Genomic DNA, 23,372 nt, shown 5'->3' with positions numbered 1-23,372 from the left:
CACACACACTCAAGCTGTCCGAAGGCTTGAACGTTTTATTTTCAAGTATAAAGGCTTTGTCGTAGAAGGGGGGCCAGGGTCACAGGCAGTGGGAAGCGTCCGGAAGCCCGGGTGGAGGGGACGTGCGGGCCAGCGGGCTCCCAGGTGCCGCAGCCAGTCCGGCGGTGCCGTCTGTGCCTGGGACCCGCTGCCGGGTGCCGAGAGGCCGAGGTAGCTGTGAGAGGAGCTGCGTGTGGGGCGGGGGGCGCGGGCTCACATCACCGCACAACACTGGCACGCCTTTTGCTTAGGGCCACTTGCATCTTCACCCTCGGGAGGGGCGGGCGGCTCGGGCTGCCGGGCGGGGGCGTAGGTGGGCACCGGCCGGGCACTGGGGTTGGCCCTGGGCCCTTGCGCCCGAAGCAGTGGCTGGCACTCGGCAGGCTGCTCTGGAGCTGGGGTCTCTGCCAGGAGGGGGGTGGCGTCCCCCGAGGGGCCCTGGCCCTCAGCAGGGGTTTGGGGCCGTACAGATTCCTCCTCCAGGGAGCCTTCCTGCTTCTCCTGGGGCTGTGGTTCTACCTCTTCGGGCCTTGACTCTTCCTTGGCCCCCAAGGGAGTCCCTGCCTCACTCACCTCCTCTGTCTGACATTCCTGTCCTCCCCCGGACACGCTCTGCTCTTCTGGACTCAGATCTTCCTCGACCGCTTCCATCTTCTCTGCCTCCAATGGCGCCTCACCTCCTGTTCTCTCTGCCTCCAATGGCGCCTCACCTCCTCCTTTCTCTGCCTCCAGTGGCTCTTCACCTCCTCCTTCCTCTGCTTCCAGTGCCTCCTCACCTCCTGTTCTCTTTGTTTTCAATGACTCTTCACCTCCTCCTTTCTCAGCGTCTAATAGCACCTCACCTCCTCCTTTCTCGGCCTCCAATGGCTCCTCACCTCCTGTTCTCTCTACCTTCGGTGACTCCTCACCTTCCTTTCTCTCCATCACCAATGGTTCTTCAGTCGCCTCTAGCTTTTCTTCATCTCCTTTCTGCTTTACTCCCAATGGTTCCTCATCTTCCTTCTCTGCCTCTAGCTCTTCCTCACCTCCTTTCTGCTCTACTTGCAATGGCTCCTCGCCTCTTTCTCTCTCTGCCCTCAAAGGTCCCTCAACTGCCTTTCCTGCTGCTGACGATAGTTCCTCGACTGCTTCCCTCTCTGTCCCCACCTTTTCCTCACACCCTTTCCTCCCTGGCTCCAAGGAGTCCTCACTTCCTTCCCTCTCCACCATCAGAGACATGTCTGCTCCTTCCTGCTCTGTCCCTGCCTTTTCCTCACTCCCCTTCTTTCCTCCACCCACTGATTCCTCTGCTTGGCTGCTCCCTGCCTCCCAGGCTTCCTCCCCTGCCCCCCTCTCTGTCTCCAGTGGACTCTCAGGTCCTCCCCCCCTTCCCCACACCCTTGGCCCTTCCATTCCCTCCACCACCAGCTCCTCCCACTCCTCGCTGAGGGTCACTCTCTCCACCCAAATGAAAGACCCCTCCTCTCCTCCAGAGCCCCCTGGCCCGTCACCATCAGGGCTGCCCCTGGGAACACCTCCTTCTCTAGAAGCTGCGCCCTCTAGTCCCACCTGAAGCCTCGGTGAGCTGGGCTGCGCAGCCTTCTGGCCCCTGCCCGCGTCCCCTGTGCCCTCTGAGTCGCTGCTGTCCACCCCTCCCACCCCCTCCCAGACCACCTCCACGATGCCCCTGTCCTCCTTCACCCAGGATGGGAGCTCCGGGCAGCCAGCCTCCTGCCTGTCCCCAATGGCCTCCAGCACCATCTCCTCTACCTTAGCCTCCAGCTCTGGGCCCGTGGTCCCCGTGGCACAGTCCTCTGTGGCCCTCAGCCCCGCCCATACCACCTTCACCACACCCCCTTTGGCCTCATCCACGCCCCCCTTGGATGCTGCCAGCCCCTGACTAGGCTCCTGTTCTGGAGGGGGGCTGGGTCCAGGACAGGGGCCATTGGCTTCTGAGGAGGGCCCCCCTGCCCCAGGGAACAGCCTCAGGGCTTGTGGAGCCCTGACAGCCTCATCTCTGGGCTCAGAGGGGGACTCTGGGGGTGTGTCCACTGGTCCGACTGGTAGGGAGGCTCTCTTGTTCAGATCAGCGTGGTCTTGGGGAAAGGAGAGGAGACGGGGCAACAGAGTGAGATTCTGGCCCCCAGATTCAGACCCCTCTTCTTGGGACCCCCAGACCCGGAACACAAACACCCACCTGTGGGACCTGCCTCCACGGTAGGCTGGGAGAGAGGTCGGTGACCCTGCAGGGATGGCAGAGACAAGGTCAGGCCAGCCCGTGTCTCCACCTCCAGCCTCCCTGCATGCGGCTACCCTCCCCTGCTCAAACACCCTCAATGCCCCCCCCATTTCGTTCGGGACCAAACCCTCAGCCTTCCTCCCCTGTCTTATCGCCCTCTGCTCCAGTGCCTCACACACAGTAGGTACTTAATCAATACTGTGTCTGTGAGCCAACAGCTCTGTATTAGGGACCTACTCTGTCAGCTACTGAGGTTGCTGTGGACAAGGGACACTCAAGCCTTTTGCTACGGGGACTTACATTCCAGGGGGGTGAGGTATAAACATAAACACAAATAAATATGTAATGCCAGGGAGTGAGAAAGACTATGGCAGAAAACAAAAAAGCAGAAGGAGGGGCTCTCGAGGATGTGACACTGAACAGAGAGAGACCCAAAGGGTAGGAAGAGCTGGCCTTGAGTCAAGAGGGTGGTCAAGGGCATTCCAGGCAGATGGGAAAGCAAGTACAAAAGCCCTGGGGCTGCAATGAGCTACACAGGCTCAAGGACTAGAAAAGAGGGTCAGCGTAGCTGGGGGGGGGGGGGCAGTTCAAGAGTATGAAAATGGGCTCAGGGAGGGGAGTAGAGGGACAGCCAAGCCCCAGGCATCTCCTCTTCACAGTTCTGTGATCTTATCCTCTTTCCAGCCTCCAGGCCTTCTGTTTCCTCTGCCTGGAATTCCTTTTCCACTCTTGCCTGGTTCCCACTCAGATTCAATATGGACGGCACTGCCTCCAGGAAGCCTTCCCTGAATCCCAAACCTCACTCAGATTCCTCTGTGCTCCCCACCCCCCGCCCAGGGCTCCCCCCCTCACAGACTCTTAGACTGTGAGCTCCAAGCTCCAAGCTCCGGGTGGGCCAGGAATGCTGCCTTCGCCTCTCTGGCAAGGAACTCCTGGCCTATGCTAAAAACCCAGCAAGTACTTCCCACATCCATGAACAGGCCTCCTTCTCCCTCTGTGCCCGAAAACGGGCACCCGGGAGCTAAGGTAAGACATCAGGGAGCATGGGGGACTGTGGGAAAGCTGCACCCCACTATGGCCAGGCACAGATGTTGCCAAATCTTTGGACTTCAGGGACAACCCAGAGAGCCAGATTTTAATGTGAAGTCGTCCTGGTTGTCAAAAGCCTGTGTTTCGTAGCATACAGAGTCTATCTTAATAAAAGTGCTACTAAAACAAAAGCCCATCTGGATGCCTCAGGTCGCAAGAGCACCTCACGGTGACCCGTTCCCCACTCTGAGGCCGAACTCCACGAGCACTGCTTCACATTGTCACACCGCATTCCTCATCCGGGCCATATTAGCAATCAGAGAGCAAAACTTTTCCTCCTGCCTATTCCCGGTGCAAAGCTCTGATCTTGTTGACCCGCCCCCTCACCTCGTCCCCCTGTGTGCTATTGATCTTCTCATTTTAGACATAGGGAAACTGAGGCTGGAGCAAGGAAGGCGACTTGCCCAAGACCACAGAAATCGCAGAGGACTCAGTGGTTAAACCGCACTTGGAGAAATCCTGCTTTTGCCCCTGCCGGCTGCCTCCTCCGCCCCCAGTTCCTCCCCGGGCTCCTCACCTGTCTGCGCCAGGTGGGCCTGCCTGAGGGCCTGTGCTGCGCACCTGTGGATGCACTTTGCAACAGCTGCAGCTGGGACTGGAGTCTGAGGAAGAGAGGAGGCTGCTGGGAGCCAGGCCCCCAGGCTCAATGTCCGCCCCTCCCCATTTGCCACTTCCCTGGAGTGGACCTGGGGACCTGGCCTAGCCAGGCTGGCAGGGGTCCGACTCACGTGAACAAGCTGTCTTCCAAGTTCCGGATTCGGGCTTGTGCCTGGCCCTCAGGTGACTGGGGGTCTTTCGAGGTGGAGTCCTCCTGCCGCTCTGTCCCCTCAGCGGCCCCGTCCATTAGCCAGCGCTCCCGGAGAGACTTCCTCTGGGCACGGGAAGGTAGCTCGAGCTGTGCATACTGCCTACCCCACCCCATGCAGGGTCCCCTCCTAAGCCCCCAGGCTGGGAAGATTTCTTATCGCCCAAAACCACCCGAATGGGACATGTCTCCTTCGGGGTAGGATATGATACATGCCCTCACTGTGCACCCCCAATATTGCTAGGTGGGACAGACACCCCATTACCAGCCCATAGCTCTTCCAACCTGGAACAAAGCACCCATCATCTCCCCACCCCTTCCAGAATGGGACAGGCGCCCCCAGAGGTGAAATCAACGATTCTTTTGGCACCTCCCTACCCCGAAGCTGGGCAAACACCTTCACTGTCCCCATACTCTTCCCCCAAAAGTGGTAAATGTCCCCATCACCACCACCACCACCACCCACCCTCCCAAGCAGAGGAAAAATGCCCCCCCAAACTGGAAAGCATGCCCCCAACTGCTCCCCCAAACTGGACAAAGGCTCCTGTGATTCCCCCCAAACCGACTCTCATCGACACCCCCACTTCATTGCCCAAGCTGGGCAGGCGCGCCTGCCCACCCCCAACCTTGAGCCGCTCCACGCGGAGTTTCTCCTCCTCCAGCTCCCGGCGCGCGGCGCGGATCTCCTCTTGCAGCCGCCGCTTCTCCTGCGCACAGAGGACCGGGAGCTGCCCGCGGGCCGGGCGGGGCCGCCGCCTCCCTTTCCGCCTTCCCTCCTCCGCGGAGCTCGCGGGGGCTCCCGGGACTCCCGGGGCTGCGAGCAGGGCGGGGCGGCGGAGAGCACGTCGGGGCCCAGGGCGGGGAGGGGGCTGCGGAGGCGCTGACTCAGCAGCGGGTGGGGGCGGGGCGGCGGGGGCGGGGCCGGCCGCGCCCGGGATGCTGCGGAGGCCTCGCCCGAGCAGAATGGGGGTCTAGGGAAGGGGTGGGGGCGGGGCCTTGGAACCGGATCCCCAAGGGGAACAGAGCTGTGGGTGTCCGAGATATGGGGTTACAGAGAGGGGGTTCCGAGAAATGGGGGTCCACATATGGATATCAGAGGGAGGGAGCTAGTGAGATGGGTCCGGAGAGGAGCCGTCGTGAGCGTCCAGAGACTGGGGCGTAGAGATGGGGTCCGGAGAGATGAAGGTGCAGAAATCGAGGGGTGAGAGATAGGACTTAGTGAGATGGGGGTTCAGAGGGATGGGGTACAGATATGGGGGTCAGAAGGATGGGGGTTCAGAGAGACTGGGGTGTAAAGATGGGGTCCAGAAAGATGGGGGTGCAGAAGCGGGAGATCAGAGACAGGGATTAGTGAGATGGGCTTCACAGGGATGGGATCCAGACAGATGGGGGTCTGAGAGATGGGGTTCAGACATGGGGTGTTTGGGAGCCAGGGGTTCAAGAATGGAGCATCGAATGCGGATTCTGGGAGTGTGGGGTACACAGCCTCACCATTCTGGGGGTCGTGGTGACCAGATAGAGGAACTGGGGAGCAGAGGGGCCTGAGGATTTAGGTGGGGCGCCCCAGGCAGGGCTGGAACTGAGGGTGTCCCCCCCACACACACACACACACTTCACAGCGTTAGGTGTGCTTCCCGGATTGAGAGAGAGGTGAGGAAGAGACGTGGGGCAAGACTAGGAGTGCCCAGTACGCCTGGCAGAGCGCACTGGGAGGGCTTCACTTACAGCGATGACCTCTAGGCGCTGCCGGTAGAGGGAGCTCTCGGCCATGGGCCTGTGGGGAAAAGGCAGAGACTGGGAGAGGGTCTCCCAGGGCCCTGCCCCGCATCAGGCCACCTCCTGAATGCCCCTCTCTGAGCCAAGATCCCTGAGCTGCTTGGAAACTAACCGAAGCCCAGCATTTTCCTCTATTTCCCCTTTGCAACTGCAAGGAGTTGGGGGAGAGCCCAGGGGTCCTATGGCAGGGGGAGAGAGCAGAGACCATGACAAGTTGAGCTAAAGCCCGTCCTAGGCCTGACACCAACTCTCTGAGACTCAGTTTCTTCATCTGTAAAATGGGCTGGGGTAGCTTGACCCTCACCTTGCAGAGAGGTGCCCTTGCAAGGAAATATCCATGCAGGAAAAAATAGGACATCGTGTTCCAAAAACAGTAGTGTCATTTATTATTAATAACTTTAGTAATTCCCGTGATTGAAAATGTTTATGGTTAATTATAAGAACCATTCTCAGGCTGTCCTACAGACACTCTCGAATCCTGCCAGTCCCCTAGCATGCTGTGTGTCTCTTTCCAATTCCACACCCTCTCCGGACCTCGGCTCCTACCCAGGATACCTTCAGCACTGGTGGATGCAGAGTCTGGGGAGAGAGGTGTCCACCCCGCGGTGGACACATGCCATTGCCATGGTAACTCTGGAGTTACCGGCCAACTCCCCTCCCTGGGAGCAAAGGTTACCAGGTCATGTAGCCTAGCATTGGACTCTGAGCTGGGAGGAGGCAGAGGGGTCTTGTTTAAGGTTTAACCTGAGATCTCCCCATTATTGACCTCCTTGCAGCACCCCAGGATCCCCGCTTCCCAGCCTACAGAGCCACCCCTTCTGTGGGACAGTCATTGTCACATGAACCTATCATCACAGGTGTGCACTGAGTGCCGACTGCGGTCAGGTGCTTCACGGGCCAATATCTAGAAGGATGTATCTATCTGCCTATTGTCCCTGACACTTAGTCCAGGGAGGAGGGCACAGGGCAAGCCCTCAAACAGTTATTAATTTGAGCACTAACCGTATTGGGTGAGCATTAGCCTCATTGCCCAAGCTCTGCTGGAGCCTCCCAGATCTTCCCTGGCCACACCGTAAAGACATAATAGCGCAGTGCATACTACCCATAGAGCTCTGAGTGCTCTAGAGGGTTTCTGCTAGGCTCTCACAGTCACTTCTGCCTCTCCCTCCCTGCCCTGATCTTGAGACCCTGTAGTCCACTCTTTGCTGAGTTGATATTCTAAGAATAAAGTCAGCCAGCCATTATTAGCCCGCGCATACCATGTGCCGGGTGCTATTAAATGCTTTGCCTCTAGTAACTCATTTAATCCTCCCAATAATCCTGGGAGGAAATAATACTACTGTCTCTATTTTATGGATGGGGAAACTGAGGCTCCAAGAAGTGGTGAAAAGACTCATCTAAGATCACTGGGTCAGGATATCAGAACTCAGGGCTCTCAGGCCCCAAACACTGGGAACACTGCGGGGAAGAGGGGAGTCTAGGCATCCTCTTCTTGGCAGCCAGGAGGCCAGAGATCAGCCTAGGGGTTCCCGATTTCAGTTGGGCTAGGGGGCTGAAGTCATGCTTTGCAGGGTATCCCAAAGGGAGCCCAGACCCCCTGCAAATAAGTTTGCCCTTGGGGGAGGGCTGAAGTCCCCCCCTCTGCTGTCCCATTCCCAAGATGTAATCTCTCTACCTCTTCCTTGCTGGGGGGGTGGGGGGGAGATCAGGTTCCCATTGCTAGGCAACCAGGTTTGTAGTCCGTGAATAATGCAACGGGGGACCCAAAAGAGTGAGCCACCAAATTGGGGTCCCTGGGGGGAAACTCTTTTCCAGAACTCTTTACAAACCTCTGGAGCCCGTCCGCCCTCTTACTTTAAAATGCCCTCAAACCTTGAATATTAAAATCCTCTGCACACCCCATTTGATTGTTTTTATCTCCAACTCTACAAGAACAGTGTTCGTGGCTGTGGTCTTTTGTCACCAGGAACCGGTTGGTGGCCATTTCATTAAGCAGGTGATGGTTCCGATTTTGCCATCATCTTCCCAGTTTGGGAGCTGTTAACTTTTTCTGTTCTATCTCAAGCATTTCTTCCCGCCCTGGGCACTGAGGGGTGTTTCTAGACGCAAATCCTGGGAGCGAGGGGCCCTGGCATTTCCCGCCCCAAGCCCGGTCATGGGCCCACCCCCAAGCTGGACCTTGAGCTTGAAGACTGCCTGCAGAAAATCCCTGAAAAAAGGAGGTGGGGGTCCACATCTCCCACCTGACTCTTCGGAGAGGGGGACAGGAAGAGCCTGTGGGTTTGGCTGCTGGCCTCTCTCCATTCCCCCTGGTGCCCTTAGGAGAGGCCAGCTGGGGCTCTCGCCCCCGTGGATAGGCCAGTGACCTCCGAGCCCCTCCCAGGCCCTGCCCACCAGCCCCCCCCCCATCCCAGACACTTACATGGGTGTGGCCGGAGACCACATCTGGCTCTGCAGGGCCATCTCGACCCAGAAGCCCACCTTCAGGTGTCCAAGATCAGGACCCACCACCTGTTTGCCTGAAGGTGCCCTGGAGGCTGTGACTTGGCTGGTGGGAAGGGGGGGCTGCAGGAGGGCACCGGGAGAGCTGGTCCAGCTGGTTTGGGCCAGGAGGCAGGAGGCGCAAGCAAGCACGAGGCTTGAGGGGGGCTGGGGGCTGGCGGGCAGTTCTGGGGAGGTACTATCAGCTGTCCTGATAAATTATTTACCAGCCACTGGCCTCCTTGCCGCACTTGGCTGCCTCGCAGCAAACACACTCTCACATGCATGGTGCAGTGTGTGGGCGAGAATGGGGAGTCACTGACCCCTTCCAGAGAACGGCACCTGTCCTCGGGACCCCAGATGCCTCAAGTCCAGCTGCCCACCAAGGGTCACCAACGTGGGAGCATCATGGCACGTCACATGCGTGGGATATTCTTCTAAACTACTGCCCTCCCTTCTTGGACCCTGGCTCTCGGGTGGGGAGGGAGGGACTGATCCAGCTAAGGGATTCTGGCGACCAGAGGCTGAGCACCATGGGAACCAGGAGGCCTGGCCCCTGGGTAACCGTGGATGACTTGCCCCAGGTTTCTAGGCCATGGTTTGCCCTTTGTGAAATGGGAGAATTAGATCAAGTGGCCTCCAGGACCCTGACACCCCTTAGATGCTGTAGCAGTTAGGGATGGGGCAGTGGTGAGGAAGGGCCAGAGAACTTCCTACCCAAATCTTGAGGGTCCCTGTTCTATCCTTACCATCCTCTTCTTAAAGGGCCAGCACCCTGTTTCTCAGGAGACAGCACGCCTCATTTACCTTTGGCCATTTGGGGCTAGTCTCCCGCAGCCCGCAGTTCTTCCCCTGTCACAGTCCTGGTCCTGCTGTGCAATTTGACATGAACCTCAGTGAGAAGGGACCTTGCCCCCCACTAGGACCCTTCCCATGTAACAAAGGGAACTTGCCTACCTAACTCCTCCCTCCCTCTTTTATGTCTTCCTGGGGTACTCAGACCCCAGAATTCCCTGCGCAAATGGTCCTGAGCTCACTGATAAGGCCTATGTGTCTCCCAAATGCAGACCATACAGCCAGGGTGCACCTCACCCCACTACCTCCAGCCTACAAGTGGTCAAAGGCAGGTATTGGCAGAGGGGTGAGGACCAAGCTTGGACATGCGGCAGGAGGTCCCCAGGTGCAGGCACAAGGCTCCTTGCTATGCGGGACAGAGTTGAAGGTGGGAAGTAAAGGGGGTCAGGCTGAGAGCTGGGGTTTCCCTGAGCCCCACATTCTAGTACAAGACTCCTAGGAATTAAAAATGTTTTCATTTGAACCTGGCCTTCTAAGTCATTCTGAAAGTACATTTGCCACAATAGGAGGAGAGAACATACTTTTTAAATTAGTTTTTAATTGTGGTGAAATACATACAAATTTACCATTAGTGGCATTTAGTGCATTCACAGTGTCGTGCAGCCATCAGCTCTGTCTGGCGCCAGAACAGCTCCATCACCCTGAAAGGAGACCCCATGCCCATTCACAATCTCTTCTTATTCCCCCTCCCCCAGCCCCTGACAACCACCAGTCTGTCCCTATAGATTTACCTATTCTGGACTTTTCATATAAATGGAATCATATAGTATGTGGCCTTTTGTATGTCTGATTTCTTTCACTCAGTACAATGCTTTTTTTTTTTTTAATATTTATATGAGAGAGAGCGAGTGAGCAAAAGAGAGCACGAGCAGGGGGAGGGGCAGAGGGAGAGGGAGAAGCAGACTCTCCGCTGATCAGCAACCGATCCCAGGACCCCGGATCCCCACCTGAGCTGAAGGCAGACGTTCAACCGACTGAGCCACCCAGGCGCCCCAACTCAGCATAATGTTTTTAAGATCCATCCACAATGTAGTGTTTCATTCTTTTTATGGCTGAATTATATTCCTTTTTTTTTTTTTTTAAGATTTTATATTTTTAATCTCGACGCCCAACATGGGGCTTGAACTCACAACCCTGAGATCAAGAGTCACATGCTTGGGATGCCTGGGTGGCTCAGTCGGTTGGGCGTCTGCCTTTGGCTCAGGTCGTGATCCCAGCATCCTGGGACTGAGTCCCACATCTGGCTCCTTGCTCTGAGAGGAGCCTGCTTCTTCTGCCTGCCTTTCCCCCTGCTTGTGCACTCTCTTTCTCTGACAAATAAATAAATAAAATCTAAAAAACGCAAAAGAACAAAACAAAACAAAAAGCAGTCGCATGCTCTACCAACCGAGCCCACCAGGCGCCCCTGAATGTATGGAGCTACCACATTTTGTTTACCTATTCACGTGCTGATGGACATTTGGGTTGTTTCTACCTTTGGAGGAGAGAATGTATTTTTTTTTAAAGATCTATTTACTTATTTGAGAGAGAGAGCATGCACACAAGCGGGAGGGGCAGAGGGAGAGGGAGAGAGAATCCCAAGCAGGCTCCGTGCTGAGCACAGAGGTGGACGTGGGGCTCGATCTCACAACTCTGAAATCATGACCTGAGCCAAAGCCAAGCGTTGGAGGCTCAACTGACTGCACCCACCAGGTGCCCTGAGAATATATTTTATTTAATTGTTTATAGTTTGATTTTATAACTGTTCAATATTTAGATTCCCTTTGTATTCTTGTCCTGTATTCCACATTGAGGCAAGATTGTTTTATTTATAATTGCGTCTTTCTCCCCAACGCAGCTGCGTCTTCCAAGACTGATTTGTTTCTTTATTCCCAGCACTGGGGTAGGCGCCTTGTACGTATTATTAAATAATTCTTAAGCAACACGTATGTATCAGGCGCTGTTCTAGGCCTGGGGTAGTTGAGTCTAGGGGTGACCAAACAGAAAATGCTATAAGGCAGCTCACTTTTGGTGGTGGTGAGGAGAGAGATAATATACAAGTAAAGGCAATTAGTGATAATTGCTGTCTAGGGGGAGTCACAGCCAATAGCAGGGTTGGGGTTATGGAGAAGGGCTGTGTGTGAGGCAGGCTGGGTGATCAGGGACTATTTGTCTAAAGAAGTGATAGCTGAGTGGAGACCTGCACAGCAGAAGCCAGCCATGTGATGAGTCAGTACGAGCAGAGAAAAAGGCAAGTCAGTGCAAAGGCCCTGAGGTAGGAATGCACTTGGGGGGGTTTGAGGGACACACAAAGGCTGGCATGGAGGAGTGAGGGACAGTGTCAAAAGATGAGATCTGAGAAGTGGGCAGGGCCTTCTGGGTCAGAAGAGGAAATTTGGATTTTACTTCTGAGTGTGGTGGGCAGCCATTGGAGGGACAGTGAAGTGGCTGGGATGAGGGTGGAGAGAAGTGGACAAATTCAGAGTATGTTTTGGAGGCAGAGCCTGCGGATCCAACAGCAATCCAACATATGGATGAATTGGGGCAGGGCTGAGAGAGAGAAGTTGAGGTAAATTCCCAGGTCTGGGGCATGAAGAACGGCGTATATACGTTGCCACGCATAGTGAGGAGTAGAGCTGGGGGGGATCTGAGAGTTCAGTTTTGCAAGGGTTGACATATCCATTACACTGAAGAGTGCTGGAGATGGGACCAAAACCCAGAGAAGTCAGAGGTAGAGATATAAATTTGAGAGACGCCGGCACAGAGATAGTGTTTTAAGTATGAGGTTGGGATTGGTCAGGGATTGCATGCTGGCAGGAAAGAGATCGCGTGCTCAGACGGAGTCACTGATGAGAGCTCAATAAAGAGCAGGTTTATAAAGGTGTCGGGAGGCGCGCCTGGCTGGCTCAGTCAGAGGAGCGGGTGACGCTTGATCTCAGGGTTGTAAGTTCAAGCCCCACATTGGGTGTGGAGATTACTTAAATAAATATGTAAACTTAAAAAAAAAGACAATCTGGGTTAGTAACAGCCAGGGGCTGTTTCCATGCCTTGGCTTTGGAGACAGAGCTGTGTGGAGCGGCTACCAGAAGCGGAGGGACACAGACAGTGTGGCTTGGAGGAAGGTGCACGAGATAAATGTGCTGACCTCATTCCCCTCTTCATCAGGCAGCCCCAGAGGGAAAGGAAGCCTGTTGATGCAGGTGAAACAGAAGTCTGGGAAGAAATGCCTGGGAGGGGACCCCTGGGTGGCTCAGTCAGTTAAGCGTCTGCCTTTGGCTCAGGTCATGATCTCAGGATCCTGGGATTGAGCCCCACATCGGGCTCCTGCTCAGCGGAAGATGGTGTCCTCAGAGACCGAGGAGCTAATGAAGAGGAAGTCAGGGAGGAGCCAGTGACTGAGTCTGGCAAATGAAGTCCCTCCGTGTCCTTGGATGGAAAAGGCTCAGTGGGACAGCAGGACCAGGAGCCTTGTTAGGACCACCAAAGAGGAACAGGAAGCGATAAAGAGGAGAGAACACTATAGACAACTCTTTCCAGAAGTATAGCTTTAATCCTCATTACCTTCAAGCAAGTACGCACTGCTTTCTCCATTTTAGGGACAAGGGAACTTGGCCTTGGAGAAGGCTGGTAACTTGCTCAGGTTTTGCGTAGGATGGAACCCAGGTAGGCCCAATTCCAATTAGGCCAATGGGGTCAGAGGCAGGAGCTTGAGATTCTGATTCAGGAGAGAGTAGGAGAGGGTGGGAAGGAGGGGAGTCACCAGGGTAGGCAGAGTTGCGGGAAGGAGTGATCAGATAGTTGGATTATTGGAGGTTCCCGAGACTGTTTAGTGCCCCCCCTTTCTCTAGGTAACTATATCTTTCTTCCTGGTCACCCCAGAATGCTGGGGTGGGGCCAGAGGACAGATTTGGAGAGAGCCTGGGGGAAGAGAGTGGAAAATGTCTTTGCGGGCATCGGTCCTGCCTTTGAACTCCACGATCTGGCGCCAGCTGGGGGGAGCTGCTCCATACCGCAAGCCTGGATACCTCTCGGGGGCCTTTCCAGCCGCCTGGGCCCAAGGTGACCGTCTTTCAACCGCAGCTGCTCCGCTAAGCTCTGGGCGCGCTGTGTCCGTCTCTCCCTCTTCCCTCAATCTGGAAGTGCTCTTGGCCGCGGACGCCTCTCTGACTTTTCCAGGAGGGGTGAGGGGAAAGCAGCCTCTGGGCTGAACGCGGGCAGGGGCACATCTCTCGGAAGAGGCCTCGCTGAGCCCAGAAACAGGGAGGGAACCTGGGACGTGCCGTGAGAGGGCTCCTGGCGCCCCCTCCAGTCTGAGTCGTACGCTGCAGGGGTGGAATGTGGATGGACAGCCCAGACGCCAGGGGCGTTGCTGTCCGCTGGCCTGGGCGGGGCTAGCAAGGCCCCGGAAAGATGGCTTTGGAGGACACCAGCACCAGAGGGCCAGTGGTTCAAAGGCCCAGCCCGAGGCACAGTTGGGGTCAAGCCTCCTGGGAATGCCGGGGACGTGGGAGCGAAAAGGTGCCAGGGTGACGCTCCGAGTTGAACGCCACCCAGACTTGTCTCCCAGCTGGCGGGCCGAGTCCAGGGAAGTCCTCTTACAAGAAGTCTGGTGCCCTGAGCTGACCTGAGGCGCGTCAGAGCCCGAAATGCGGTGCCCTGTCGAGCACCGCCCCCCTACCCCGAGGGCGGGGCCAGGGCGGGGCCGTAGGCTTCCCTGCAGGTGCAGGGGGCGGTGCCCGGCCCTGCCCCGGGGGCCGTTCTTGGAGGCCAGGGGCGGGTCAGAGAAACTGCCGAGGTAGGCGACGCCTTGGAACCCGCGGGCAGTGACTGTGCCACAGGTGCCGCGCAGGGCACCGTGTCCCAGCTCTGGCATCAAAACCCCAGCGCCGGAAACTAAGTCTTCCGAGCTGCTCCCATCCCGGGACACCGAGGCCCCGGGCCGGAGAGCGGGGCCCTGGGGTCGTCCGAAGAGCGGGGCCCCGAGTCCCCCGGGTCAGACAGCGAAGTCCCGGGCCCTGCCGCAGAGCAGGACGCCGAGGTCCCCCGGCCAGGAGGCAAGGTCTCCGTGCCCTCCTCAGAGCTGGGCGCGGAGACCCCTGAGCAAGAGAGCGAAGTCCTTGGGCCGTCAGCCTGGCTGGACGCAGAACGCCCCCGGCCGTCTGCAGCTGGGGGTTTTGAGAGTCTCCGGCCGGGCAACCACGACCCCCAGCCGTCTGAAGCGCGGATCGCGAGGTTCCCGAAGCGGTGTCCTCTTCAGGATCCCGGGACCTCCTCCTCGGGGTCAGACTCTGAAGTCCCCCTCCAGCATTTTCTACTGCCCCCGCAGACCCCCCGGCAGGCACCCGAGGACCCGCTCATGGAGACGCCCATCGAGCGAGAAATCCGCCGCAGCTGCGAACGCGAGGAGAGCCTGCGCCGGAGCCGAGGCCTGAGCCCTCGCCGCGCAGGCCGAGAACTCGTCGAGCTGCGCGTGAGGCCGGTGCTCAGCCTGCCCGGCCCCGGCCCCGCGCTCCCGCGCGCCTTCGAGCGCGCGCGGGCGGGCGCGCAGATGCAGCGAGACATCGAGCGGGAGGCCCACCGTCAGGCGGCGCTGGCGCGCCCCGCAGCCCCGGAGCAGCGCGCCCGGCCGCCGCCGCAGCCGCTGGGCGAGCTCAAGCGATTCTTTGAGGCCGCCGGGGGACGCGGCTCCTCGACGGCGGCTGAAGGCGGCGCGGACCCGCAGGGGCTGCCCGATCCCGGAGGCCGGCCGCGCTCGGCGGTGCAGCGTCGTTTCCCGGTGCTGGCCCGCGCCCCGCCGCGGGTCGCGCCGTCGCTGCTGGAGCAGGAGGTGCGCGAGGTGCATGAGCGCGAGCGGGAGCTGCAGCGCCAGCGGCTCAGCGTCTACGGCACGGCCGAGTTCAAGGAGCCCGCGCCGAGCCTCACGGGTAAGCCACGCGCGCACTGAAGCTGGGGTCTGTCAGGGCTCCAGCCGCCCTCACCGACTGCCCAACTCCAGTGGCCTCTCTTCTGGCCCTCAAGGTTCCCCCTCAGGGCTCCCAGACTCCTGGGACACCCCTCCCCAACTCTCTGTACCCTGCCCACCGCTTCAGTGCTGCCCAGTCCCTGTGCTCCACCCCCTACTCGGAATGGTCGACTCCCGAATTCACCTCCTCTAGGCTCTTGGTGAGTGAGGGAGGAGAATTCTAGGTGTCTTTATCGGGTTCCAGGGAACCCTCTCTGGGTTCTGGCGTTCCTGGATCCTCCCTCTGAATTTACGAGTTTCCACCACCCCACTCTGGGTTCGCCTCCCTCCTCCTTCAGGTTACTCCCTCCTTTAGAATGGAGGCTTCCATGGGAAGGAGGGTAAACGCCTGTGTGTTTAAGGGGCGCGGCCGGCCTCCTTCGTCCTGGCCGCCTCCAGCTGGTGACAGGAAGGACAACCCCGGCTGAGCGCCCCTTCCCCCGCAGCGAGCAGGGGCGACGGAAAGCTGGCGGTGATCTGGCCTCCCCGCAGAAAGGCATCTGAGAGCGGCTTGGAGCAGGTGGGAGCCCCTTTTCCCCTCTTGCCTCAAGCACTCGTCGCTCTCCCCCCCGCCTCCTTCCCAGGCGCCAGGGTGTTGGGCCAGGGAAAGTGCACCCCCGCGCCCCCCTGGGAAGTCACTCTGGGCTAGGACACAAAGTTCTGGGCACGGCCAGGGGATGACGAGGATGCGGTAGTCCCGGGGCCCAAACCGCCCCACCCTGTGCCTGGGTGTCACTCCTGCGGTGCGCAGGTCCTTAAAGTCTACCTTCCGTCTGGCCTCCTCTCCCCAGGAGGAGCGGAAGCCTTGAGGTTCCAGCAGGCTGGGACCCCCTGTCAGAGGTAACATGCACATCAGAGGAAACTGGTAGGGGTGCCCAGGAGTGCTCTCGGAATCCACTGAAGGCCTGGAAGAGGGCCAGCGGTCTGCGCTGGAGAAGATGAAATCGACCAGCCCCTCCTTGAAACTGACTTTGTGAAATTGACCAGTCTCTTACACTACCACGTTCAAAGCACCAGTGAAATTGTCCAGCCCTTCTCCGCCTAACTGCAAACCGAACTGGCCTTTACAATTAGAGGGCTAGGGTCTCCGCCTCGGCTACTCTCACTCCCCAATAAAGCCCCTTCTTTCTGGGCAGTTCAGGCTGTTTTCCTCTGGGCTGGGGCGGGAGAGCGCCTGGCGGAGGAAGGCCCGAGAGAGCTGCAGGAGGCGCGGGCCAGAATACAGAATTTGCCCCTTAGCACCCTGTTCTGGGGGTGGCTGGTCTCCCCCGGCCCGGCCCGGGTACTGGTGCCTCCTGGCGGCGCGGGCGCGAACTGCGGTGTTCGGACAAATGAGCTCAAGCCCTCTCTTTCTCCAGACACCGTCAACATTTATTGGTGCCAACGGCATGCCTGGAGCTGGGCGCTGGCTAGACAGAGGTGATAAGAGGTTGTTCCTGCCCTGGGGACGTAAACAATAGCTACCAAAAAGGGCGTGGTGGTGAAAGGCACAAGCTTCTTAGGAGGGCATACTAGGCCATTTATAATCTGTCCAGGAGTCGCAAGAGTCACATGCCTTATAGACCCCAGACACGTATTAAGGAGAGAAATGGGCTGTGCCGTAAAATGCCTTGTTTCAACGGGCAGGTAAGTGTCCATATCAGCAGTACTAGTAATGAGTGAACTCAGTGGCATCAGAGCTTCTAATTTCCAAAAGCACGAGGGGGTGGGTGAGTGGGAAATCCCACCTTTAAAAGAGAAATCTAGGGAAGCCTGGGTGGTTCAGACAGTTAAACGTCTGACCTAGGTTCAGGTTATGATCTCTGGTCTGGGATATAGCCCCGTGTCCACCTCCCCACTCGGCAGGGGAGTCTGCTTCTCCACCTGCCCCTCCCCCTGCTCATGTACTCACTCTCACTCTCTCAAATAAATCTTTGAAAAAATAAAAGAGAAATCTACTTAACTTTAAATGTGATTCTTGGGGCACCTGGGTAGCTCAGTAGGTTAAGCTTCTGCCTTTGGCTCCTCCAGTCCCCTGCTCAGTGGGGAGCCCGCTCCTCTCTCTCCCTCTGCTGCTTCTCCTGCTTGTGTGCGCTCTCTCTCTCAAATAAATTTAAAAAATCTTTAAAAAATAAATGTGACTATTTAGAAAACTTTTTAAATTTGGGGGTGGGACACAGGAGGTGCAACAAGCAGCACCTGTTTGCAATTGAGCTTGTAGCTGTCAATTGTCAAGCCCTCCTTAATTTCTTTCCCAAGCCAAGGGGTTCAAGCCCCCCTTTGATGGGGCTCAAGAGAGTCTGTGAACACCCTAAGTTGAATAAGTGTATCTGTGCATTATATTCTGTGGTTTTAGGGTACCAGCTTCTTAAGGGTGCAGTGAGACCAAGAAAAAGACCAAGGAATGTTTTAGAATCATTGTTTCACCTCTTGGATTTGCCCAACTCTGTATGCCCTGGGTCTAGCAACAGGCTTGATTCTACATAGGGAGGACAAGCAGCTAATGAAGAATGAAAGGATACTCACACAGCCTTGAACCCCAAGAGAAGCTCAATCCGAAAACACACCACTGGATCCCGTCATCAGCACACTGAGCACATACTTGATGGTGACTCTGCAGAGAAAGCAAAGGTCCAGCACTGCCAAGGTGCTTACTAAGAAGTAAGTCTGTGGAGTCGACAGGACTCCTGAAGTGTGGACCTGGGTTCTCAACCTTTCCTGCAAATTAAAATCACCTGAGGCACCCTTATGCCAAGTAAACCAGAATCTAACCAGGAGCTTGGCCTCAGTATTTTTTAAAGCTCTACAGGCGCTTCCCACATGGAGCCAAATTCGAGAACCATTGTGTAGGTAGAGGCAGGCTAGCAGTTCTCAAAGTGTAGTGCTTGGACCAGCAGCCTCAGGATGGCGTGGGAACTTGTCACAAACACATCCTTGGGCCCCAACCCAGATTTAAAAATGAGACCCTCCACACGATTCCATGCTAAAGTTGGGGAATCATGGTTCTTGATAGTTCACAAGCAACAGGATTCAGGAAATCAAGCCTGTTTCCTTCCTCTCCCAGTACTGCCACCATGCACCAGAAACCTTCAGTCCTAACTGGCCTGTGGATTTGCCTTAAGGGAGACAGTCTAAAGCTATGTGTGGCTGGTCTGAACTGAGATGTGCTGTAAGTATGAGAGACACACCAGATTTCAAAGACTACCCCAAAAGGGGAACTATCTCAATAATTTCTTGCATTGATTATATGATGAAATAATATTTTGGATATGTTGGGTTAAATAAAAGTCACTAAAATTAATCTGATCTTTTTTTTTTACCCCAACTTTTTTAACGTGATTACTATGCAGTTTGAAATTACATATGTCACTCGCTTTTATGGCTCAATTTAAACTTCTATTGGACCTAGCTAAAGACCCTTGACAGTGTGTGTGTGTGTGTGTGTGTGTGTGTGTGTGTGTGTGTAACTCACAGGGACTAAATTAAAACCGTATTAAGGAGCTTCAGAATCCCCTTGAACTCATTCAGACTAAACAATTTTGATGAAGTCAGAAATTGTACCCCACCCCCACCCCCAAAAGATCAAGGGTTTTGGTGTCCAATCCTGATGATTCATTTTACCTCGCACGTCCGTTTTTGTCCTCTTAAACGGGCTTACAATACTATGTGCCAGGGAGTTTTAGGTGAGTACTTTGCTCAAAAACATAAAGGTTAGGTCTCTCCTCTGACTCCAAAACTGCTACAAGGAAGGAAAAGGCATGCCTTAAAGGAGGTAACTCGCAGATGAGTGACAGCCTGGTCAGGAAGGACACCCTTTCTCTCGCAAGGGACCAGCTGCAATCGGAAAGACCCAGTTCAGGTTCGAGCTCCGTCACTTGCTCGCTGAAGCTTTGAATAGGTGAGTTTACCTCTCTCAGCCCAGGTTTCCTTTCCAGTCCAAGGTCGGAGTTAAGCTTAGAGGTCCCAAGTTGGAGTTCCTTACGGCTTTCCCACCCGCCCGCGCCCCGAACACCCTGAGGAGCAAGACGACCTGCCCACTCCGTGACCCAAAAGCTGGAAGACGAAGATTTGACTCTGGCCTTTAGGAAACTGCCCCCGGGCCCTGTCCTGGGGCACGTCGGGAAATATAGTCTTTTCGGTAAAAAGAAGTAACTTCCGGGTCAAAATACGAGAGTGGGCGTGGCTCCGGGGTCCCTTCCCCCATTGGGCGTTGAATTTCCCGGCTACCCAAAACTTGCGGTTTTTTGGGTTCCGGTTGTTGACAGGCACTGCTACTTCCCTTTTAGCTTCATGTGCGCCGCTGCGCATGCCTTGAGCGCTAGTCCGCCAGTCGAGGGACTTTGGTTTTGTTTCAAAGACTACATTTCCCAGAAGGCCGCGCGAGTGGGCGGGGCTCCCTCGCCCCAAGGGGTGGGGCGCGGCGCTGAGAGCGGACGCTGAGCCTGTGACCTCTTTCTTTCTTTTATTTAACGCAAAACTGGTGTGTCCACAAGAAGGGCTCCGCGGCCGGGCGGGACCCGGTGCGGACTAGCCAGCTCGGCCTGGCTCTTTGGAAGGCGAGGCCTTGGTGCACTGGGAGAACGAGTGAGCCCCTCCTCTGCTCCCTCTCCCGGAGTTTGGAACTGTCAAGCTCCAGCTCCCACCCTCTTTCCAGGCTCAAGACCCCTGCGCGGCCCACGCCGCGGGCCCGGTTGTGCTCGGGGGCCGGGCCGGGCCTGTCTGGCCCGTGAGGATCTGCACCAGCAGGTCGGTGGCCAGCATGTGCGAGGGCTCCTCAAAGCCGATGGTCAGCAGCTGCTGGTAGTCCCCAGGTGGCTGCGGGCACAAAATCCTGGGGGCCGGGACAGACAGGCCTGGACGTGAGCGCCCCCTGCTTCTCGGGAGCCCCTCCCCTCGAGTGAGAGGCTGTGGCTGAAAGAGGCTTTGTTTCAGCTGGGGGTGGGAAAAACCCAGGGGGGAAAGTGGTTTCCTTGTTGATGAGAAACCTAGAGGGTAATGGCTCTGGGAGGCTGAACAGCTCTAGCCCTGACCTGGCCTGTCACCAAGCTGGCTGTGTGTCCTTGGGCAGGTAACTTAACCTCTCTGAGCACCTGTTTCCTTCTTTGTAAAATGGGGCTTATAGTATAGACCTCAAGGAGTTGTTACACAAGTCTACATAAAGCACTTTTCAGGGCACAATAAAATGCTATCCTTATTACCAAGGGAAACAATGTTGGGGGAAGTGGATGGTCTTTGGTGGGGGTTCTGCCCCTCCCTCCAAGCCCCACGCCCACTTTGCCATCACCCTAACTCCTACCATGAATAAAGGTCATCCTCGTCAGGTCCTAGCGGCACCCATCGGCCAATGGACCACAGCTTCTGGATCTGGGGGCACGAATTGGCTGGACTCTTGCCTGTGTCTTCCCATGTATCTCGATAGCACAGGAAGTAGCTGGGAGGGGAGGGGTCCTCAGTTAAGAATGAGCAGTTTCCTAGCTTCTTCTGTTGAGGGCTTTGATTTGGGGGGTGAGGTGGAACTCAGTATTTGCCCTCAAACTCTCAGGTGGGGATGTGGCTCAATATTGAGGCCTTTTCTCCCAGTCAGCCTACTTTGAAGATGAGGACTTTTATTTTAATGGGAGGGTGATTTTTTTTTTTTTTTTTTTTTTTTTTTTAAGGCGGGGATGGCGTTTCAAAGATCTTTGGTTTCCTGCTTGGCTTTCCATGCTTTGGTGGTGGTGGTGGTTCAGGGCCCTTGCTAGCATTCTGCAGAGAGAGGGGAGAACTTTGGTTCTATAAGGGGACTCACTAATCCACATGGGAATCTTGCCCCCTGCCGCTGGGCTCTGGGGTGGTTTCCAGGTTCCAACGCATCTTCTTGTAGAGGTATCGGGGGAAGCGGCTGGCGGTGTAGGCAGCTGGGGCACAGTATCTAAAGATGGACACCTCATGAGAAGGGCTGATGGAGAACCTCCCGCAGAAGAAACAGGAGATGCTGGCGGGAGATGGGAGAGCGGGGAATGAGGCTGGGCTCTGGACTCCACCCTCTCCTCACCCCCATTCCAGTCCCCTATCCTTTTACCTTAGGGGGTCAGTCTCCTCCAGGTCCACGAACCCAAAGGAGGCATACATGAGGACCAGCTGTTCCAGGCGCAGGGTCAGCTGTTGTGAGATCTCCAACAGCTGCATGGAAGAAGGGGCGTAATGAGATTAGCTGGTCTGCCAGGATCGCCCTCCCCCCATCATCTCCCACTCCTGAGGGGTGAAGAAAGGGGCGTAGGGTCTAGGAAACCTGATCCACACACCCCCTTTCGGACCAGCTCCTGCAGGGCTCCATAGATGGGGGGCACACTCCGTGCAGCTGCCTCCAGGTAGAGAAAGTAGGGCTCACACATCTGTAAGAAGGTGGGCATGGCCTTTGCCAGCTGTTCCTTCTGCACTCGGTCCCTGCTAAAGGCAAAAGGGGGCCTTTGCCTGGGGTCCCTCACTCCCCACTTCCCATTCTACTCACTGCTGACTTGTACCCCTGGCCTGGACCCCCTATTAAAAATTCCCCCTGTGCCAGGCCTTTCTCAGAGTATCTTCCAGGACCATTTGCATCAAGACCACTGAGAACACTTGTGCTGACACCTGAGTTCTACGACTGACTTTCACTCAAAATTTCCTGTAGGGCGGAGCCCAGACATCTAGGGTTTAAACAGCCTACCAGAGGATTCCAATGGATACTGAAATGTGAGAATTCCAGTCCCTTTCCCCCTGGGCTGGGAATCACACTATCCTTGGGGGGGGGGGGGTGCTCTCACACTGGTAGCCATTGGGCCAAATCTGGCACAGTTTGGTTTTGTTTAGCCTGTCCAGGGTTCAAAATGTAAGCCAACAGTTAAAAACTGGGAGAAAGTCCTCGTGAATTGGTAACCCCTGGGGGCCACATAATAGCAGGCACTCCCTAACCCCAAGTTTCTACACGGTTCTTATCACTCTTTGAAATGGGACCCCCAATCAACTAGTTTCATTTACTGTTTCTGGCTCCTGATGCTTTTGAGTTTGGGAACCTAGCGTGTGTTGCCTGTCCTGTTACTCTCTCTCTCTCTCTCTCTCTCTCTCTCTCTCTCTCTCTCTCTCTCTCTCGGACCTCAGACCCCGGCCAGCATCACCTGTAAAGCAAGTAGCTCTGGAAATCATCTGCCTTCTTGAGCAGGTATCGGAGCTGTTCGGTGATGGGGCTGAACATGGTGTCCAAGGGTAGGCGAGGAGGGGCGGGCCCTGGGCCCGGGGCCAGAGGCTCGGGGGAAGGAGTAGCGGTAGAGGCCTCCAGCAGCTGCCCCTGGACGTCCTCCTGTTCTGCCGCCGGTGGGTCCCCAGGCCCGCCAAGGGACGCCGACCAGGAGGGGTCTCCGCAGGGCTGCGCCCCAGGTTCCAAGTGGTCTGGGGGCGGTGTTTCCCCAGGGCCCGGGGGGAGCGTCTCCACGAACCACTGCTCGGTAGCCATCGTGGGGTCGCAGGCGAGGACCTCAGCTCTTTAAGCCTCCGCCGCTCACGTTGGCCGCGGGTTCGACCCCGCCCCGGGAACTTGGGACTCGCCGGGACTGGAATGCGGCCCCCTCCAACTCTTCCCTGCCTCGACCTCTCTGCCGGCGCCGCGCCGCGCGGAGGGAGTTCGCCTCGTTTGAATTTCAACACGCGGAAGGGGAGCGCCTCTCTGGTCCGCGCTGCGCGCCCGCGGGGCCCCGCGCACATGCGCGCTCCCGGAACCTAGCTGGGGCGACGCGTCCGAGAGAGGAGATCTGGGCCGGTGCTGGCCCAGCCCTGTCCTGCGGTGCGGCCCGGGGACCAGCGCCTTTCTCCTAGGCGGTTTCCTAGGGCAGAGGGGTCTTTCCCGAGCCTCCAAACCCGGGGCGCAGGTACATAAAGGGAGGACGCCCCGGTCTCGTAGAGTCTGACTCTGGCCCCAGAATCTGTGTATTTATTTATTTTTTAAATTCTAATGGAGTTGAGAAACTGCATTAGAACTTGGTAGGGACTTGTGATGTCAGTAGCTGTTTCAACTGATAACAATACTAAAAATCTTCACTTGGAAAAACGTCTCGGTCGCATGATCTCATCCCTTATGTTCCTTTTATTGGCGAGGACCGGGAGCCTGGAGACCCCATCATGGGTCCAGAACAGACCCC

At 56.5% G+C, this 23,372-nt stretch overlaps 3 protein-coding genes across 5 annotated transcripts; 1 reads left to right on the top strand and 2 right to left on the bottom strand.

Moving 5' to 3' along the window:
- Nucleotides 1-17: 17 nt before the first annotated feature.
- On the bottom strand, nt 18-19,312 carry PALM3 (paralemmin 3). Of its 2 annotated transcripts, XM_087867219.1 has the most exons (9): nt 19,131-19,312; nt 17,749-17,836; nt 9,830-9,904; nt 5,877-5,925; nt 4,778-4,858; nt 4,075-4,217; nt 3,864-3,948; nt 2,216-2,261; nt 18-2,114 (listed from the first exon to the last, which is right to left on the bottom strand). In XM_087867219.1, the coding sequence occupies exons 4-9, from the start codon at nt 5,919-5,921 to the stop codon at nt 253-255; spliced, it is 2,262 nt and encodes a 753-aa protein (XP_087723345.1). In that variant the 5' UTR covers nt 5,922-5,925; nt 9,830-9,904; nt 17,749-17,836; nt 19,131-19,312; the 3' UTR covers nt 18-252. The 2 variants fall into 2 exon arrangements, with proteins under 2 accessions (XP_087723345.1, XP_087723344.1); XM_087867218.1 differs by lacking the exons at nt 9,830-9,904; nt 17,749-17,836; nt 19,131-19,312 and adding an exon at nt 8,350-8,570.
- Nucleotides 14,599-17,185, top strand: MISP3 (MISP family member 3). Of its 2 annotated transcripts, none has more exons than XR_006782330.2 (3): nt 14,599-15,166; nt 15,606-15,763; nt 16,035-17,185. XR_006782330.2 is itself a non-coding variant. In XM_045811956.2 (3 exons), the coding sequence occupies exons 1-3, from the start codon at nt 14,599-14,601 to the stop codon at nt 16,050-16,052; spliced, it is 660 nt and encodes a 219-aa protein (XP_045667912.1). In that variant the 3' UTR covers nt 16,053-17,185. The 2 variants fall into 2 exon arrangements, 1 of the variants encoding a protein (XP_045667912.1); XM_045811956.2 differs by having other exon boundaries at nt 15,690-15,763.
- Nucleotides 19,313-19,710: 398 nt separating the features above from the next.
- Nucleotides 19,711-22,897, bottom strand: C14H19orf67 (chromosome 14 C19orf67 homolog). Its single transcript, XM_045812007.2, has 6 exons — nt 22,356-22,897; nt 21,507-21,651; nt 21,284-21,384; nt 21,011-21,196; nt 20,519-20,653; nt 19,711-20,053 (listed from the first exon to the last, which is right to left on the bottom strand). The coding sequence occupies exons 1-6, from the start codon at nt 22,688-22,690 to the stop codon at nt 19,879-19,881; spliced, it is 1,077 nt and encodes a 358-aa protein (XP_045667963.1). The 5' UTR covers nt 22,691-22,897; the 3' UTR covers nt 19,711-19,878.
- Nucleotides 22,898-23,372: the final 475 nt, after the last annotated feature.

Source organism: Ursus americanus, chromosome 14, assembly GCF_024610735.1.
Source record: "Ursus americanus isolate L20-20 chromosome 14, mUrsAme1.1.p, whole genome shotgun sequence".
In the NCBI taxonomy this organism is placed as follows: domain Eukaryota; kingdom Metazoa; phylum Chordata; class Mammalia; order Carnivora; family Ursidae; genus Ursus; species Ursus americanus.
Note: the sequence above shows the minus strand (reverse complement) of the source record. Positions and strands in the feature narration are given on the sequence as shown.

Bases quoted from the DNA above. Each gene is read 5' to 3' on its own strand.
- MISP3 (XM_045811956.2), top strand. From the start codon at position 14,599: ATGGAGACGCCCATCGAGCGAGAAATCCGCCGCAGCTGCGAACGCGAG. The intron at 15,167-15,689 runs GTAAGCCACGCG...CTTCCCCCGCAG, and splicing joins GCCCGCGCCGAGCCTCACGG to CGAGCAGGGGCGACGGAAAG.
- PALM3 (XM_087867218.1), bottom strand. From the start codon at position 8,390: ATGGCCCTGCAGAGCCAGATGTGGTCTCCGGCCACACCCAT. The intron at 4,859-5,876 runs GTAAGTGAAGCC...CTCTGTGCGCAG, and splicing joins AGCGCCTAGAGGTCATCGCT to GAGAAGCGGCGGCTGCAAGA. The intron at 2,262-3,863 runs GTGAGGAGCCCG...CCATCCCTGCAG, and splicing joins GGCCCACCTGGCGCAGACAG to GGTCACCGACCTCTCTCCCA.
- C14H19orf67 (XM_045812007.2), bottom strand. From the start codon at position 22,690: ATGGCTACCGAGCAGTGGTTCGTGGAGACGCTCCCCCCGGGCCCTGGG. The intron at 21,197-21,283 runs GTAAAAGGATAG...ATCTCCCGCCAG, and splicing joins GAGGAGACTGACCCCCTAAG to CATCTCCTGTTTCTTCTGCG. The intron at 20,054-20,518 runs GTAGGAGTTAGG...CCCGGCCCCCAG, and splicing joins GAGGATGACCTTTATTCATG to GATTTTGTGCCCGCAGCCAC.